Below are 16,781 nucleotides of genomic sequence, written 5' to 3' on the forward strand. Positions count from 1 at the left end.
TCCTCGGAGAGAAACGAATTTCTTTCAAATTACTGCGGTGTCAGGGAATATAGTTTGAGAGCAACTATAAAAAAAAGTTACATACTCGAGCTGGTGCGTTAGCTGACACGCCTAACTTTTTTAATTTAAGTACAGCGAATCAGACGCGCTATGAATACCATTGAAGACCTCGGCTGGATCCAAAGATATTCATAATATAATATAAAGTTACCCGCACTAATCTGACCGCGTATTGTCGTCCATCTTTGACTGACTGAGGCATGCTGCCCTATAGCTGAATGGTCAGGCTTAGCAATAAATGGAGTTAAGTGACAGTCTAAATTTTTGTAGAAACAACGAATTTCAAAGAATGAGGGAATAGTTACAGCTGTGGGTTGATACAACAGTCGTTAAAATGCAAGCAAAGACAAAGTCCTAAATATTGTTTTAATGCGATCGGGTTAAAACACCACCGATCAGGAACGTTATCTTAGGTTATAATTTATATTTCAAGCTTTAAAGGAGACGTTTATGAACTTCTTCTCTTAAAAGCTGTGGCAGAACTTATGCTACTGGATTTTTTTTTGCGTAGGTGCGCGTGTATCGAAATCGAAACGTGTACTAACTTAGCTTGCATACTCAGCAGAACATCCTGAAAGATTACTAATATAATTGATGAGTAAACCTTCTCGTTAATATAATGAGAGTTTTTACCATATCTTAGTAAACCGACGCCAAATAGTTAAGAAACAACTCATTGCCAGGAAGCAATCACAGCAAAGAAACCCTTTTGATGGTTCGCTACTTAAGACGGCACAGAACGAGCTATTCATGCATTCTGCAGCAACTAAACAAACTATATCCAAAACTGAAAGTCAAGGTCACGAGTGCAACGCTCACCTAAGATACACTTCTTCTCGATGGGGTCCCATTGGAGAGGACGCTCGCAGACACATGCTTCACGGTCGGAATTAATGACACACTTGCTGAGCAAAGGCTGGCATTCACGCTGCTTTTCTTGAGAACAGGACTCTGGAGAGTTGACACAAAGCGAAAAATTGACTGACTGTCATAATCCTAAATATACTGTCCTGGAGGCCCTTTGCTACGCGCACACGGCGCCCAGCAGACACAAACTGACTACAACGCTGCATCGGGCCCATTTGCGCTGGCTAGTGAGAGGCCGGTCCTGCAATGCGTATTAAAGAAACAGGCCGGTTTTATTTGAAAGGTCGGCCCGATACGAATTTGCAAGTGCCTCAAAACACAAATGAAAATTCGCACAAATAAACCACAGAACAAGTGCGCATTTGCGACCAAGCTCAAGAGGCTAAACGCAGACGGGCTTTGGCAAGCCCGAGATTCTACTACTGTTATCATGAGTACCCGGAACATAGAACTCTCTGTAATGCCGTGAAGCACAGCCACTAGAGTGTCCTTTAAATTATATAGAGCTCTGCAGTGCGAACGGTGTAGGCCGGACGCCTTTCAGAAACATTGCAGAATAGCAGAAGTCCGCTTTAGAGAACTGACAAATCTGGTGAAAGAGCCCTTACTTGAGCAGACACCGCCGCTGTCAACAGAGCCCAACGGACATTGGCAGAGAGCTTCGCCGTCCTTGTAAACACATGTGCGACCGCTCGCCTGACAGTTTGCTGCTTCTTTCTCGTTGCAGGTGACTTTAACTGGAATGTGGGGAGAGAAGAAAAAGGAAAGCATAAATCTCAGGTAAAAGAGGGAGAGATCTCCGCGTTAGAATTTTTTCTTTGGGGGAGGGGGGGGGGGGTACAACAATGTACAAAGATATCGTGGTGGAAATTAGTGCTTCTGTGTCGAAACGCAACCTCATACAATCAAAAGTCGTCAAAAACAATGTGTTTATGCTAAAATAGGACTGAGTTCTTAACGTTAGTACAATCGCCAATAGTGCAGAACAAAAAAAAAGGGAAGAATTTTGAGTGCTGTCGAATTATTGATGTACGGACTACTCAAACTATTTCATGCTGTGGCAAAATGGTCGTCTTTGCTTCGCGATAATTTTGCAGTGACTACTTTACTATGTTCGGGTTTCGAGGTGCAACCCTGAGGTAAGCAACGTGAGCAGCATGTGACAGGAAGAGATCGAGAGTTCACTGTCTCAGAGAGAACGACGTTAGTCCAATGTACTGAAGAAAATTTTCCAATGTAATATGTAGATTCCAACCGTTGGAACGATTACTCACTAGCCTCGACCGAAGCGGAGCCATATTATTGAAAAGGAAAAGGAAAGCTACACAACCACCTAAAATATCTGCGCGAGAAAATTGTTCTAATCTCAGGTATTGAACTTGAGATCACCACCTCGCCTCAGAAGTCACTCAACCAACTATACAAAACGGAGCAGCTACCATTTTACAAGTGAAGGTAGAATTGTCAAAAGCTTGAAGTGGGATTGATGTCTGTCGATAGTGATTAGCGGAATAAAATTGGCAGTGGTTTACCTCTGGTTAAACCTGGAGGATTGCGGGAGCAACGAGGAGAGAGAGAGAGAGGCGATGGAGAGTGCGCGGCGGTGGCCCCAGCACGTTAGCTATGCGCCGCTACTGCACATGCACAATTTGCGAGCGCGGCGGCGGCACCTGTGAGTCACCCGCGCAGCGACAGCGGCGGCGCGCCAGCTGTGCGCCGTGTGACGTCACTGCTCCTCGCGCATGCGTAGTATGGCTTTTCGTCAGCTCCGCGAAATGGCTCGGTGACTCGCGTAGTGCTGCTTCCGCAACAATAGTACAAAGACGTAGTAGACTTTGCGGGGACTCGTCCACTTTAAGGTTGTTTCCCCGTGGTGTCCTCTCTAGTTACCTTAACTAAAAATGGACTGCGCCGCGTCGTAGCAGCACGAGCGCCTCCGACGGCGCGATTGCTGCGCGCGTGCGCAGGAGACCACTCTCCTTCCTTCGGCTCGGGAACTCGACGCGCGCTGACGTTCTGGCGCGGCCTCTGCTCTCTGCCAGCGGTCGAGGCCTTGTGGAGTCAAAACTCTCCCGCCCGCTCGTCCTGTTCGGCTTTGAAGTTTCCCCCTTGCCCTAGCGTGTGCGAGCGTTGGCTCGTAACCGTGCTGGTGAGTCAGACGGCGTCGATTCCTTAGCGCATTCTGTTGCTAGCTGGCGTTATTTTTGTTGTTGCAGTAAATGCCTTGTTTGCGTCACCCATAGCGTCATTCCTTTGCTCCCCCAAGATCAAGACCCGTCGTGGTCAGTGTGCGCTGGGTAGTGCGCGCGATCAAGAGATGGGGTCGGTGGTTTTGAACTGTGTCAGCCGCGGTTAAGGGGGGAGAACGTATTTATCTCCATTTTACAACCCCACTACTTGTTCGAAGTCAAAATGTTAGATTGTTTTTAAGGACAAAGGGGTTCACGTGCATTCTCAGAAAAAAACAGTATTTCAAACGATTAGTGGCGGGTGTAGCAGCACAAAAAATCAAGACCCATGTAAGAAAAGCATAGAAAAAAACTATTATCGACATTCCCAACTTTTCGCCTTGCTTCAGTCGTTCAAAATTCATTGTTGTGCGTGGACGACCACCGATGCTATCTATTCATGAATTCTTGTAGTTTCAGAATATACCTTGATAATTACCGGTTAAGTAATAAATAAAGAAACATGAAATACATTTCAAGAACATATAATTTTTTCCTTCTACTGACCTAGGCACGTCCGTCCGTCGCTGCTCACCTCTTCACCCTCTGCGCACTTGCACCTGTATTGAGGCGACGACGAGTTGTCGAAGCTGCAGCCATGTTTGCAAACAGGCCCAGCATCGCCAGTTGCACAGACATCTGCGGGGGAAAAAAAAGTTGCGAACTCCAAATGGCGTCACATCTGTGTGAAAGAACTTCCACACCTAATGCTCGATTTTTTTTATGCGTAAAAATAATGTATGGTCAGAAAATGCAGCAGCTGTCAAATTACATAGCAATCACATAGTTTAACGCATGAACTTCGCAGCGTAAGGTGGGTTACGGACGTTAGCTGAGCTATGGTGTTAGAGTCTGCACAGGCAGCACCTAGCTTTATCGCAAGGCAGGCTCAAATGTCTGCAGTTTTACACACCAGGACTTTCAGGAGTCTTGCAGTCTTAAGACAATTTGTACATAATTGTGTTGTTTGTTTGAAGCGCATAGATCACCGACAAGAAAATTCTACGCTCGTAGGAGGGCATCGGAGTTAGCAGTGACTGTGTGAAGCAAGCACTGCTTTTACGCCATAAAAAGAAAAATATAGTCGCGTAAGCAGTAATCTCTGACATAATATGAGGCGTGTATTTCCCCGAACAACTACTTTTTTTTTTTCAGAGCCATTTGTCGCTGGCAACTGTACTCTTACGGCTGGTAACTAGAATGCTCGGTATGTGATCAGCTGCAGCAGGCTAAAGAATGAACCGGAATGGCGACCTTTCCAAGATACGTCGCCTGGATCCTGCATATCCGCATATCAGGCGAAGTTGCTAAATCTTCGTGCAAAAAAGTGCCAAAAGGTTAATAAATTTTTTGTTTTGAGAAACGCTAAGTTCGCTGAGCTTATTAGCTATGGAGTAGCGAAGGCTGTCGTGTTAGATAACTGTTTGGGGAAATACTTCATGTGTGACTGCTCATATGTGACAGTCAACCTGCGCTGCCTACTTGAAGGAGCCAGCACACAGTCACCACAAAATGCAGAACGCGTATGGTATATAACAAACATTGAGCTTCAGAGAACATTTCCTGCGTTGTTTGCATTGTACGACGATAGAAGCCAGCCAGTTAAAAAATCACGTATCCTAGCTCGGTATGTTCATCGTTTTTGAGAGTTGTACCCATTACAAAATGTAGCTTGTACATACTTGTGCAGTCGCTTCCGTTTCCGATGGTGCCAGGTAAGCAGTACGTTCCAACTTCATGATGCGCTGCAGATAACAAAGAAACAGTCTTTTTATATTCAGAACTGGCGTGTTTCGAAAGCTTTCATGTAAAACAGTTCCAAAAACCATACTGTACGGCAAAAAAAACAACATAATAGGCAGTTTGGCAGTGTTGATGACCTGATTGCTACGAAACACTCTAGCACGTTTTGCTGTCCAGGTTTTAGAGTTAAAAACGCGCTAATTTAAACCTTTAAAACAGATTGTTCTAATAACTTTCTAGTGAAGTGCAAGAAATGCTCGCCTTAACTGCCATTCGTTGGTATTTCGACTATCAAAGGATAAAAACACTCTGTCGTAGGTAGTGCTTGCTTAAGCAATTAGCAGCAGTGAAAGTATTCAATGCCTAGTGCATCTCTGGTAGAATAGATCAGCATGGCTGACTTGGCGGAACGCATTGTAAGGTGAGCCATTGATGGCGCTGCTTGTGTCAATTCCAGTGGTCTCGATGCTGGGAGCTGTTACGCCACCAGAAGAAATGTTCTATTTTTCGTTGCATGTAGTCGAGCAGTGGTGAAATTGCAATGAAAAACTACTAAAAGCAATATCCCGTTGAGTAGAATCCGCGGATGACGGCAAGGCATGAAGGTAAGTTCAGATAAAGGGTCGAAAAAATTGTGAGCTAGTTTAAGCGACGCCAGACGCTTCGTCAACAAGACCTTACCGTCACACGAGCCCGTCATCCAGTTCTGACAGCAGCGCTGGTCTTCTCTTAGCTTCGCATCATTGCAGATGTGTTCACACGTGAATTCCGGAAGCAAGCAGGCGATGGCTGAAAACAGGCAACAACGGTTAACTATGCATAAGTTTTCTCTGCACGCCCCGGTCGGTTGATACCTTATTGTCCAACTTCTATGCAAGTATTTCTCATAGGCGAAGTTTAGTATGTGGCAGATGAAGGAATACTAAGCCACCCTAATTTCTGAAACCATGTGTTCAAGGGACATTGTTACAGTGATGGTAATCAAGAGAATTCTATCCTGCTTTCTTTCAAAAGATTTTCCCTGGCACGTTTCGCATGTTATTGAAAACAAATAAATATAAATCGGATATTCGTGATAACTGTTTACGTACTCTATGAGGAGCTTATTCTCGCGAACACTGTAGGCCATTTGCCCTTGTACTCTCTGTTTATAGAAATAGTAGCGCTTTTTTTTTACAAGCGACAATAGTTACCCAAGATAGATCAGTACCAAAGTCTTAACTCCTTTATCTTTTTTGGATAGATAAGAAAAGGGGTGCCTCCAGATGGCAAGTGCTGAAGTACCTAGTTCCTTATGTGTTACCCTCATGATATCTCCCTTCGTTAAAAGTTTGGATATACCCTGAAGACTTTCGCTTCTCCAGCACAGATGCTCAAAAATGGCGAGAAAAGCTCTTGTAGCACCACACCTGATCCCTTACGCTGAACTACGTATGCTGTTTACACTGAACTATGCTGTTACACCGAACTATGCTCTGGGAAAAATCTCAAGAAGATGCTTTGTAATAAAAAGCAATCTCTAAAGTATGAACGGTGTGGGACTTCCAATCTGAGATAGATATTTTCTCAAATAATTTTTTGTTGGAGTCACCAAAGTGCAAAGCGCAATTCCTTATAAATAATAGACATGCGTTTGGGAGGAAAAGAACCGGCGATAACATGTACTTCTTCTGCAGTGGGTATGGGCCTTCTTTACAGCAGTGGAGTGGAGTGGAGTGGTATAAATTTCAAAAAGCGAAAATTGGACTCCAAGCTGCCCTCTATAGGTAAAGTGCTCGTGCTGCCCATCTGGATGGTTGGTCTATGTGGCTGTACTTCCAAACAACTTTTGTTTCTAAAGCCTGGCGCCTGCGACAAGAAGTCTTTTTGTCTGCAGTGCAGTGAGGCTCTCTGTACTCTACAGAGCATTCCTGTTGTGGTGCACAGTGACGGTGTGCATTTTTATTTATAGGCAGGGCGTCTTTGGCAGGATGACCAACACTGTGCCACACAAACACCTAATCAACTTCTTTTTTGTGTGCCGAATTGCGCACTTAAAACATTTGCGCATGCTATTCGCGACTTTACTAATCAGACCTCTTACGCCACTGGGCACAGACGGTGGACGCACAGAGGATGCCTATGTGTAGTGCGTCTGCACTGAGCTGATGGGAGGTGCTACTGTTGCTGTGTGCACTGTGCACCCCCTGCTAGATACGAGTACTATTCACGAAATATCCCTGCGTCATTGCATGCACTACCACGTGTCTGCGATTAATGTGATCACTACTCTGTGCGGACATCGACTGTCTATGGAAGCGTCCCTTAGGGGTGCTACTTTTTGTGGCCATAAGCTATTTCGTTGGGCAAGAAGCTGCAGCATGAGCCTTACATTTGCAGGTGCCATTCTCTTGTTCCGTGCCGTGTGGGCAGTCACAATGAGGCAAACCATTGGGATCGAGGCGCACTTCCCTGCCGTCCTGTGCGCATGCTTCTTTGAAAGCAGCATCGACTGGAACAACATGTTTAAGACGTCAAAAAACAGGGTTTAGAGTGAAAACGATTTTAACTCCTTGAAAAGCTTTAGTTGTCTACGATCACAGTCTTCCAGTGTATGGTCGTCTTACTAAAATACTGTCTTACTAGATTACGGTTGTCTACGACCGTAGTCTTCGACAGGAGAAACGACAGAATACCAACAGAGTACGGTGTCAAGCAAGGTGAAAAAAATCTCTCAGTTAACGTTCGTTGCGTGTTTACGAAAGCTATCGAGAGGGTTGTACTGGAAAGGGCTAATTACTCAGCAACAAAGGGTAGTAGTTACAAATGCATGCTTTAGGGCATAACAACGCAAACGCCTACAGTACAACTGAAAACATTATGAATAGAACTAAACTAAAGTTTGGAACTCAGATACGACAACTGGAGATCGTAATGTTTAGTTAGGTGTTCGCAGTTGTAAGGGGGATACTAAACACGAGAAAGAAAGTACCAGGTACCTACCACGTGCCTACCAAAAGTACCAGGACAAGAGTAATTTGTTAGCGTGAATTTGGCTGACAATGTCAAGTTATGAATAGCAGCAAAAAAAAAATGCCTCTGAAGAAAAGTCAATAAAATTTCAGTGCAGTCCGAGCTCCCTTACAACCAAAACTTGAATGCCGACATAAAGGGGCATTAAGAATATGTAAATAAAATTATTTTTTTGTAAAACACAAGCCCTGGATCTTTCCCCGTAAGTTAAAGCTTGTCCGGCCACAAAAAAAAATTTTTATAGCTAATAAAATTTAAAATTCCATTTGAGTGATCTTCCCGCCACTCGATTTGAATTTGTAACTTGATACCGATGACTCATTGCCGCCGCTTAGAAGTGAATGGCGGCGTGGCATAGCCTCTGGAATCCGCGAAAAAATTAGGTGTCACCGCTTGCAGTTTAACTGCAAAGTCGACCGGTAGTGGCGGGTTCTGTACAACGTTTTTCCTTTTCTAGCTTATAAAAACTTCTTTTTTTGGTAAAAGTTGCCTATTTTCTTTTGGGATGCCATAGTATATTGATGCAATTGGATCTAAGAGTCCCTTAAAGGTTCTGAGATAAGTTGACGTAAGTGCAGCGACATATGGAAAGAAAAATGGAAGGAGTAACGTTAAATGGACACTGAGGTGAAATTGAAGTTGACTTGTGTCGATAGAATACTAGTTCCTAAACACAAAAACACCATTCTTTCTGAAAACAAAGCTCTTGTAAGATAGAAAACAGCCAGAACTAAATTTCAGGTATCCCCGCGACAGGCCAATCTCTCAAGTACAAGCATGATGACAAAATAGGAGAAAAGTAATCACTGATCTCTGAGGCCGACAAAGGTGCATAGAGGTTGCGTGTTTAATCGATATCGAAGTATGTACGTTTTGTTTTGAAACCACTAGGGCACTTTTATCACACGAGGAGTACGAAAAAAAAGGCAACCTGAATGTTGGAAGTCAAAGGAAACCTGCAATTGGTGGCGCAACAGGCGGCCAGCTGAGTTTCGGCATGTTTGGGGGTGCTTCCCGGCTATGCGTTCTGCGTGTCGGCATGGTTTCGATATGCGCCTCTGCAAGGGCGGAGAAGCAGAGGACCTCCAAGTGCCTCTTTAATCGTGTAACGGCACGCCGTTGCACGAACTGCGACAAGGTAAAAGAGCTGTGTATAGCCAATGTTCAACGCGCCTCCACGTTAGCAAACTCACCGCTCGGCGTGTTCGCATCGTCAACATACCAAGACGCTGAGCTGCATAACCGGCAATACGAGGACTAGTATTGCAGAATTCAAATATGCCGGCACGTACCAGTCGCCACACATCTGTAGTGAAGGTGGCTCGGCGGTGACAGCGACGCTGCCGACTCATCGGGGCTAGGATATCCCTGCCATATCCGCCACCTCAGCCATCAAAAGCATCGCACGCGGAGTGGGGTTGAGGTCGCTGAATTCTGGCCGCAGTTCTTTGCGAGAACGTTGTCGGAATCGGGAACGGGATCCATCGTAACGTTGGTGCAAACGTAAACGAAGCGACGACGGCTGATAGAAGCCTTCAACGTCCGGCCGGCAGCAGTTTTCATTTCGGGTGCTGCTGGGTGTGAGCGCAGCGCTCGCAGCCAGCAATCACATAGTCCTCGTTTTCGGTTCCGCGACTTTACGTCACTCTTCTCCTATTTCTTCATCAGAGAGTCGCGAGTTTGAATCGTAGCGGCGGGAAACAAGTTTTTCAACTTCAAATACAAATCTCTCAGCAATGAATGCACCTTTCGCTGCAGGAAAAGCGGCAACAAAGCCACGAAATGCCGAACTGTCGGGACTTACTGACAGAAAAAATTTGATAGCGTTCTCCTCAGTGTCCCTTTAAGAGATATAAAGAGAGCAACAGCGATTAGAAAACAAACTCGAGCTACGATGTCCTAGCAGAAATCAAAATCGGAAAATACACTTGCCGGGGTACATGTAATGCGCAGAAAAGGTGTAAATGGCGCATTGGTAATATAGTATATCTTGAAGACAAGAGAAGACACGACGAGCATTGGCTCAGACAGCAATTATATCATCCCACTGAAAATAGTGTTGTTGCTCTGCGATTGGAAATATGCCACGCCAAAGCAAGAATTACTCCTTTTCCTCTTCTCAATTCTGAGTTCTTTTGACCCTCGATTTACTCTCCAAAGTCATGCAAGGCAATGATATTTGCTAAAAGCTAAGCGATGTTCGCACTGTTACACACCGTTTAATCCTTTTAATAATGTTAAAGGTCTTTGTGCATCGCGCGGTTTGAGTTGAGTTTATCTAAGTTGCTAGCTACTGGTGGTGTTAGCCTTGCAGTTATTCTGCCAGAAATTGTTCCAGAGTAGCGATACTTAAATATTGATTGCAAGAGTTTTGGCACAGATCTGTGACCTATAGCATAACTACGCCACCACGCGTTGTTTTTCTGTAATGTTGAATGAATAATGATCAAACTATGCTCAAAATAACAGAGGCCTCTCACATTTTCGCTTCAACTAGGTAAAGATTGTGTAATTCCTAGTTTATTCTCTTAATGAAGTTGGATCTCCTCAGCCGTCGAAGGAGAAGGATGCATGGATATCAATGCCAGGAGCCTTTCTGCAGCAGTCTACGGAGCCTCCACTGTCAATGACTACTGAGGGCTAAGTCACAAACCACCATTCACCTTTTTCAGTAAGGGTTTTTGAAACTTGCTTCTTTCTTTGCCTACGTTTGTGATCGGCCTGAGGTATTTTTTTTTTTCACCGTTGACTTGACCTTCCTTCCTCAAGCAAAAAAATACATTACAAAAAATACCGCCCGCGTCCCATCGTACCTTGGCATTCATCGGTCAGGCCATGGATTCCGGAACAGTTGCATTTAGCCGCGTCGATCCCATCATTGTCCTCACATGCCCCAGCATTGCAGGTCGTTGCCAAGCATGCGTTGACATCTGTAAATTTGATTGTTTCAGATATCACTTTGCGGCTTGAATAATGGCCCCTACAGCCGGGAGCTCTCTTTCATTGATTTCTGAGTTTAAATAACGGTATGAGGCTTGTTCTTTCGCCGTATTCGCAATATAGACGCATGGCCTACAATCGCGATGCAAGCGTCATTGATCCACGAATGCCACTGTTCGACGCTGCATCGCTACACGCACATAGAGCAATTGATTTACCTTACGACGAGAGGAGCAAGAGTGGGCGTTGTTCATTCCGTCATCACATTTCTGGAAATCACTGCGTGTGCACTGGAGTTGCGTTTTTAGCGATAAGAGTTGCCCCATGCCAATTGTATCGTTGGGGGCGCGGGGATATGACCGATTACCTCCCATAAGCTGAGTGCGTTCTGGGATTTTTGGGCAGTAGGTAAATTTGTGAAAGAAGATTCGTCTCAGAAATGTACTTTTTTGCAACGTGGAAAGTGACTGCTATTATATGGTGCTGTGAAAAAAATGAAGGAACATCGTTAAATTGCGGTGTCATGCAATGAGAGTAACATGCCGCAACGGAAATATAACCAAGAGCATGGATTAACTCCTTCTAGACTTCGCGTGGCAAGAAAAAAAAAATATTTTGTGACCTGCGACCGTAACAATGCGTGGAAAAGTCAATGTAGAAAACGATGCAACATGGACTCACGGTAGCATCGTTGAGCCGTAGCATTGAAGTAACGGCCCTTGCCGCAGCTGCAAGTGAAGTATTGGTTCTCTCTGAGGGCAACGCAAGTGGTATTTCCACATAGAAGTCCGGCAGTAGCGCAGATACTGGCTGCAATAAAGAAGCGCAAAAAAAAAAAATGTAACACTGATCAAGGTGCTTCTCAGTTTTATTTTTACGAGAGATTGCAAGTGTGAATTTATTGTCATAAAAAAAAAAACTCTTCCATATGCCGCAATTTTGGCCATGAGCTACGCGATCTGTTTTTTTTTCTTTAGCATCAGCCTTTTGCATTTACTTAAAGGGGCACTGAGGGCAACTATAGCCAGTGCAGTGTGACGGGCTCTATAGATAGCATTGCATTTTCGCAAAACACAGCGCTAGCGACAGGACACACGCGAAGGAGACACAAGTTTCAGTTGCGACCGTTTTGTGGTGGAAAGCGGTGCAGCCTAGCCTCTGCAGTTCGCCCCCGAAAATCTGTTTCGACGCACGTATTTACTTGCGAAATCGGCTGGTGATGGCGGCACGTGTATTTAGTTCTGTGCTTTTTTCTAGATCATGAAAGCGGCCTTTCTGGTTAGAGAACGTAGTACCCTGTCGATACAAGCCAACTTAAATTTTTCCTCACTGTCGGTGTAATAATCACAATGTTCTACATACTCTCTTTCCGCAATGAAGACAAGCAAGATAGAGGAATATGCCTTCAGATGACCTCTATGCCTCTTCTCTCTTTTTTACTTATTTAAAACGCCTTTTTTTAAACCCCTTCGAAAATAAAATGTTATCTCTGACAGGAATGCCAGGGTGCAATAGATAGCTGAAAAAGAAAAAAGCAGGGGTGTGCGATCATTCAAAAATTACGAATAGCGAATCAAATACCCTACGATTCGTTTAACGAAAGAAATTCTAAATTATTCGAAACGAAACGGAGAGGTTCTGAAGTTTTCGAATACTTTCCCAAAAATCTGCGACCAAGAATAAGGTCCGCCGTATAATCCTTCCACTGTTATTCCAAAAGCAGGGTGCACGTCAACGCCCCGTACCGTGTGGCGGGAAAGGCAGTTCGTCACTGCGACGCTATCCACTCGCGCGGTGGAATCCGCAATGCCTTCAGAGACTGGACGATGCGGCAATTCCCGCGGGTGCAGAAAACCTGGCCTTGATGCCCGGTATCTAAACCCTTGGTCCGTACGTAGCTCTCATCCATCTCAAGTACTGGTATGTGGCGCTAGTTTATTTTCTTGCGTCGTCAGTAGCAGTAGGTACTTTTCCTATGCGTATAAGTTGGAGACCGTGACCTCTTTTAAAAGGTGTAGCTGTACAGTCGAATCCACCTATAACGAACCTGACGGCCACGCAGACTTCGTTCGTTAATATCCGATGTTCGTAGTAAGTAGACTCTCTGCGTTAAAGCCAAAAATACTAAGTGAGCCAAAAGGGACGTTAATTTTGCAAAAACTGCTTTATACGCATGTTTCCTCACAGCAGCCCTTACTGCGGCGATTTCCCAGCCTGTCCAGAGCGGTCATGGGTTCCTCGCCGAGATCCTTGCAGCCAACAACCCACTTCAGGGACAGGATACAGTTAACTGAGGTTGAACCGTTCACGGCAGCTGTTCGACAGATCGGCCACATTAATAAGATTCCAAGTGGTAAAGTAGTGTTCGTAGTTCGCGTACAACGGCTTCGTCAGAGCACGGCTCTGAGATGTCCGGACGAGCGCAGTCGTCTGAGGCATCTATCCAACTGTGCATTAACGACGTGTTGCCGCAAACCTGTCGACAGCGTCGTCTGTCGTTCCTGAGCCCATGCAGCAACGAAGGTAGCGCACAGCTCATGCACACAGAACTTGTTGCTGCACTGCCCGCTATCTGGCGCTGCCTGCGCGTAATGCATCCTACATGTTGGAGCCAACTGGCCAGGCGACGCTACCACCTGAGCACCGTGGCCAGCAAGGCATCGAAACTTCTCAAATGGCAGTTGTTAGTTGATGCACGACTGTAGGAGGTAGCTTCGCTTATGACGCTGCCGCTGACTCGTGCATCTGCTTCAACTTGAGATGATTTGCGCAGCCGGCAGCGACGCAGGCAATGATTGTACCTGTAGGCCATCGGCACGCGCTTGACAGGCGGTTAATACAGTCTCAATGCCGCATTCTTATTGCGTTTTAGAATCGACATTCTTTTTTTCCGGGGCGCTGTCGCGATGGCTGACAGACCGTCTTTGATTTCTGGGCTTACTGGAAATGCGAGGTTTTCACTTTCAGGGGCGAGTTTACGGAGCCGCATCGTTCGCTATAACCGAGTGGCGTTGGCACAGCTGTTTTTTTTTTTTTGTATCTAAGAGAAATCGCTATTGCTCTAAATATTTTCATCGTAGCGCTACGCTCGTTTGTAATAAATAATCCTTCGTTGTATCTGCGGCCGTTATAAATCGACTCGAGTCACCGCGGTTGCTCAATGGTTGTGGCTCTCGACTGCTGACCAGAAAGACGCGGGTTCGATCCCTGCCGCGGCTGTCGAATTTCGATGGAGGCAAAATTCTAGAGGCCCGTGTACTGCGCGATGTCAGTGCACGTTAAAAAAACCCAGGTGGTGGAAATTTCCGGAGCCCTTCACTACGGCGTCCCTCATAGCTTGAGTAGCCTTGGGACGTTAAACACCCATAAAACCACAAAACATAAGTCGGCTCGGCTGCAGCTGCATAAGTATATAATACCGTAACTTAGCGTCGCCACTAGCACTTCGCTGTTTCACATGATCGCTCCTTGAATATTCGTACAAGTAGGCGGATATTCGTAAAATATTCGATACATATTCGATTCTTCTCTCTCGCTGTTCAATTCGTATTCAATTCGGTTTTTAGGTAAACTATTTGTATTTGATTTTCTAGGTAAGCGACTCTATTCGTATTCAATTCGGGTTGAAAAAAGTAGTATTCACACACGCCTAAAAAAAAAAAAAGGGATGGGGCTGGACCGGTTGCCCGACAACTGAGTACCAGCCAGCCGGAAGCTGTAATCGCGTCATGACGTGTCGGTAGCAGCATAACATGTATTTGGAGCTGTGCCCAAGAATAGGTCATGTTTTCGAATTGTAGGATAAACATACGTTGACCGATAAACTTCAGGCGTGTGGACACCTGGTTAACTTAGTCTAAAAAATATGTCTCGAAGTGTTTGTGGCTGACACGACGTTGTACGCTGGCTTATCCTAAAATTAGAGGGACCTTTTCACATATTTGTTTCGGTGGACTACAGGCGTCAACGAAGGCGTCAAGTGTGGCTTGGAAGGCGTGAAAATTTGAACATAAATAACAACACACAAGGTAACTGCCAAAGAGCGAAACTTTTTAAGGAAATTTCGTGTGTCTGATAGAACCCAGCACCTTCCTCGGATTTGTTAGCTGGTAAAAAATTTATTCTCGCGATAATTTCTTTAAACATAGTGAATAAGACGAGAAATTAAAGACCTGCGGAAAACATGCATGCCTTTAAAACGAATCAAAGTAACAGGCGTAAACATGATCGAGATGTTTTCAGCCATAGTCAGTTAATTTGCTGCATCGGGCTGACTTGAATGGCAAAAAGCTCACGCTTTGCACTCATGACAGTTATTTTCTTGGTGTACTAACACGATAAACGGTGGAAAAGTCCGGCGGACTGTACAACACAGGCCCGAATGACACTGCGTAGTATCGACGCCGCATCAAATCCCATCGCGATCACAAAGTAGCAAGGAATCTCACCAGGTGCTTCAGCGGTTTTTGTAGCTGACGCAAGTCCGACGACGAGACCAAGGTAGAGAAGTGAACTCACGCCGTTCATGTCTCCTCTTCGCAGCTTCGCTTGGTCGTACGCACAACGACTGGAACGTCCTGTATCCTCAAGTGGGCCAGCGCGCATACGACGTCCACTCGCGAGATGCGGCTTATCGGACGTTTATAAGCTAATGGAAGAGGTATTGATAGCGCCTCTTATTCGTGGGCAAAGCACGAAAACGACGGACATACCTTCTTAGTCACCTTGCATATTTTCATTGTCTAAATGTTGGGATTTATGAGCCGCGTACGATATCGTCCGTATCGTTCAGAAAGTACAAATTCCAAAGGAACACCTACTTGAACGTAAACGGTCCCGCGTAGGTGGAGCCCGAAAGGCATCTTATCGTTGACGCTTAGCTCGCTCTCTGGGTCTGATAAGCGCCGCTTCGGACGAGATAAGTCACATAACCAAAGCGTTTGTAACGTGTGTCAGTGGCGACTCCAGGCAGCGTTTCTTCGTTGCATGGAGATGCTGGTAGCTTTGAAGGTGAAAGAAAGCGGCATCGTTCGGCCGTGTCTGTTTGATGAAAAATGGCTGAGGCTTTAAGCCTGGAGAATGCGAAGCATCATCGTGTCGGGTAATTTGGAGGCGCACAACCACAGCGACGGCGCGAGGTGGGCCCCCGTTTCTCCACTGTCGTGACGTCATCGTGTCACGTGGTGTGATGTCATGTATCACGTGATTTGGAGGCGCACAACCACAGCGACGGCGCGAGGTGGGCCCCCGTTTCTCCACTGTCGTGACGTCATCGTGTCACGTGGTGTGACGTCATGTATAACGTGATTTGGAGGCGCACAACCACAGCGACGGCGCGAGGTGGGCCCCCGTTTCTCTACTGTCGTGACGTCATCGTGTCACGTGGTGTGACGTCATGTATCACGTGATTTGGTGGCGCATAACCACGGTGAAGGGCTGAAGTGGTAGCTAAAGTAGTATGCTTCACATAAAATAAATACAAGAGATGTAAGCGGGTTTCGTATGTGCCGCCAGGTGAACATTGTTTCTACCACAAAGCCTAAGGCTCACCTCCCGACGGTTCATTACATGCTACGAACGTTTGTGAAGGCTCACTTTTGACTTGAAATAGCGCCCACATTAATTTAATCACCAATTTGCGTTCTTTACGGAGTGCAAATTTCTCTGTGAACTGATAACGCACAATGGAATGCCAACAGAACATTTTGTGTATCATCAAAAAAGTTGCACTGATATGCCTGGTTAAGCCAAAAGCGACTTAGGTGCGCTAGCCGTCTTCCCTTGTTTAGCCTTGTTTGTTGTTGCTTAGCTTTAAATAAGCTTGAAATTTCGAGTTGCACCCAAATGTTCTTACAGCCGTTCCTCGGCTGTCCTTTTGCGATAAGCCGCCTGGGCTGCACGTTGCGATTCGAGTGGCCGGTCGCGCTGTTC

At 45.6% G+C, this 16,781-nt stretch overlaps 1 protein-coding gene and 1 long non-coding RNA gene across 3 annotated transcripts in view; one reads left to right on the top strand and one right to left on the bottom strand.

Annotated features, from left to right (window-relative positions):
- Positions 1-15,664, bottom strand: part of LOC149339925 (glycoprotein antigen BM86-like) — a 28,127-nt gene extending 12,463 nt beyond the window's left edge. The window contains exons 1-9 of the mRNA XM_089548636.1: positions 15,299-15,664; positions 11,532-11,660; positions 10,724-10,840; positions 7,270-7,389; positions 5,580-5,687; positions 4,838-4,900; positions 3,663-3,794; positions 1,536-1,664; positions 880-1,011 (exon numbers count right to left, since the gene is read on the bottom strand). Coding sequence (XP_089404762.1) covers positions 880-1,011; positions 1,536-1,664; positions 3,663-3,794; positions 4,838-4,900; positions 5,580-5,687; positions 7,270-7,389; positions 10,724-10,840; positions 11,532-11,660; positions 15,299-15,455 — 1,087 coding nt within the window. The 5' untranslated portion in view covers positions 15,456-15,664. The remainder of the gene's footprint in view (positions 1-879; positions 1,012-1,535; positions 1,665-3,662; positions 3,795-4,837; positions 4,901-5,579; positions 5,688-7,269; positions 7,390-10,723; positions 10,841-11,531; positions 11,661-15,298) is intronic.
- The window catches only part of LOC149339926 (uncharacterized), a 34,004-nt gene continuing 27,666 nt past the window's right edge, over positions 10,444-16,781 (top strand). For both annotated transcript variants that reach the window (XR_016283571.1, XR_016283572.1), the window contains exon 1: positions 10,444-10,581. This is a non-coding gene — a long non-coding RNA (uncharacterized LOC149339926). The remainder of the gene's footprint in view (positions 10,582-16,781) is intronic.

Source organism: Amblyomma mixtum, chromosome 6 (assembly GCF_055824585.1).
Source record: "Amblyomma mixtum isolate Tamu chromosome 6, ASM5582458v1, whole genome shotgun sequence".
NCBI lineage: Eukaryota > Metazoa > Arthropoda > Arachnida > Ixodida > Ixodidae > Amblyomma > Amblyomma mixtum.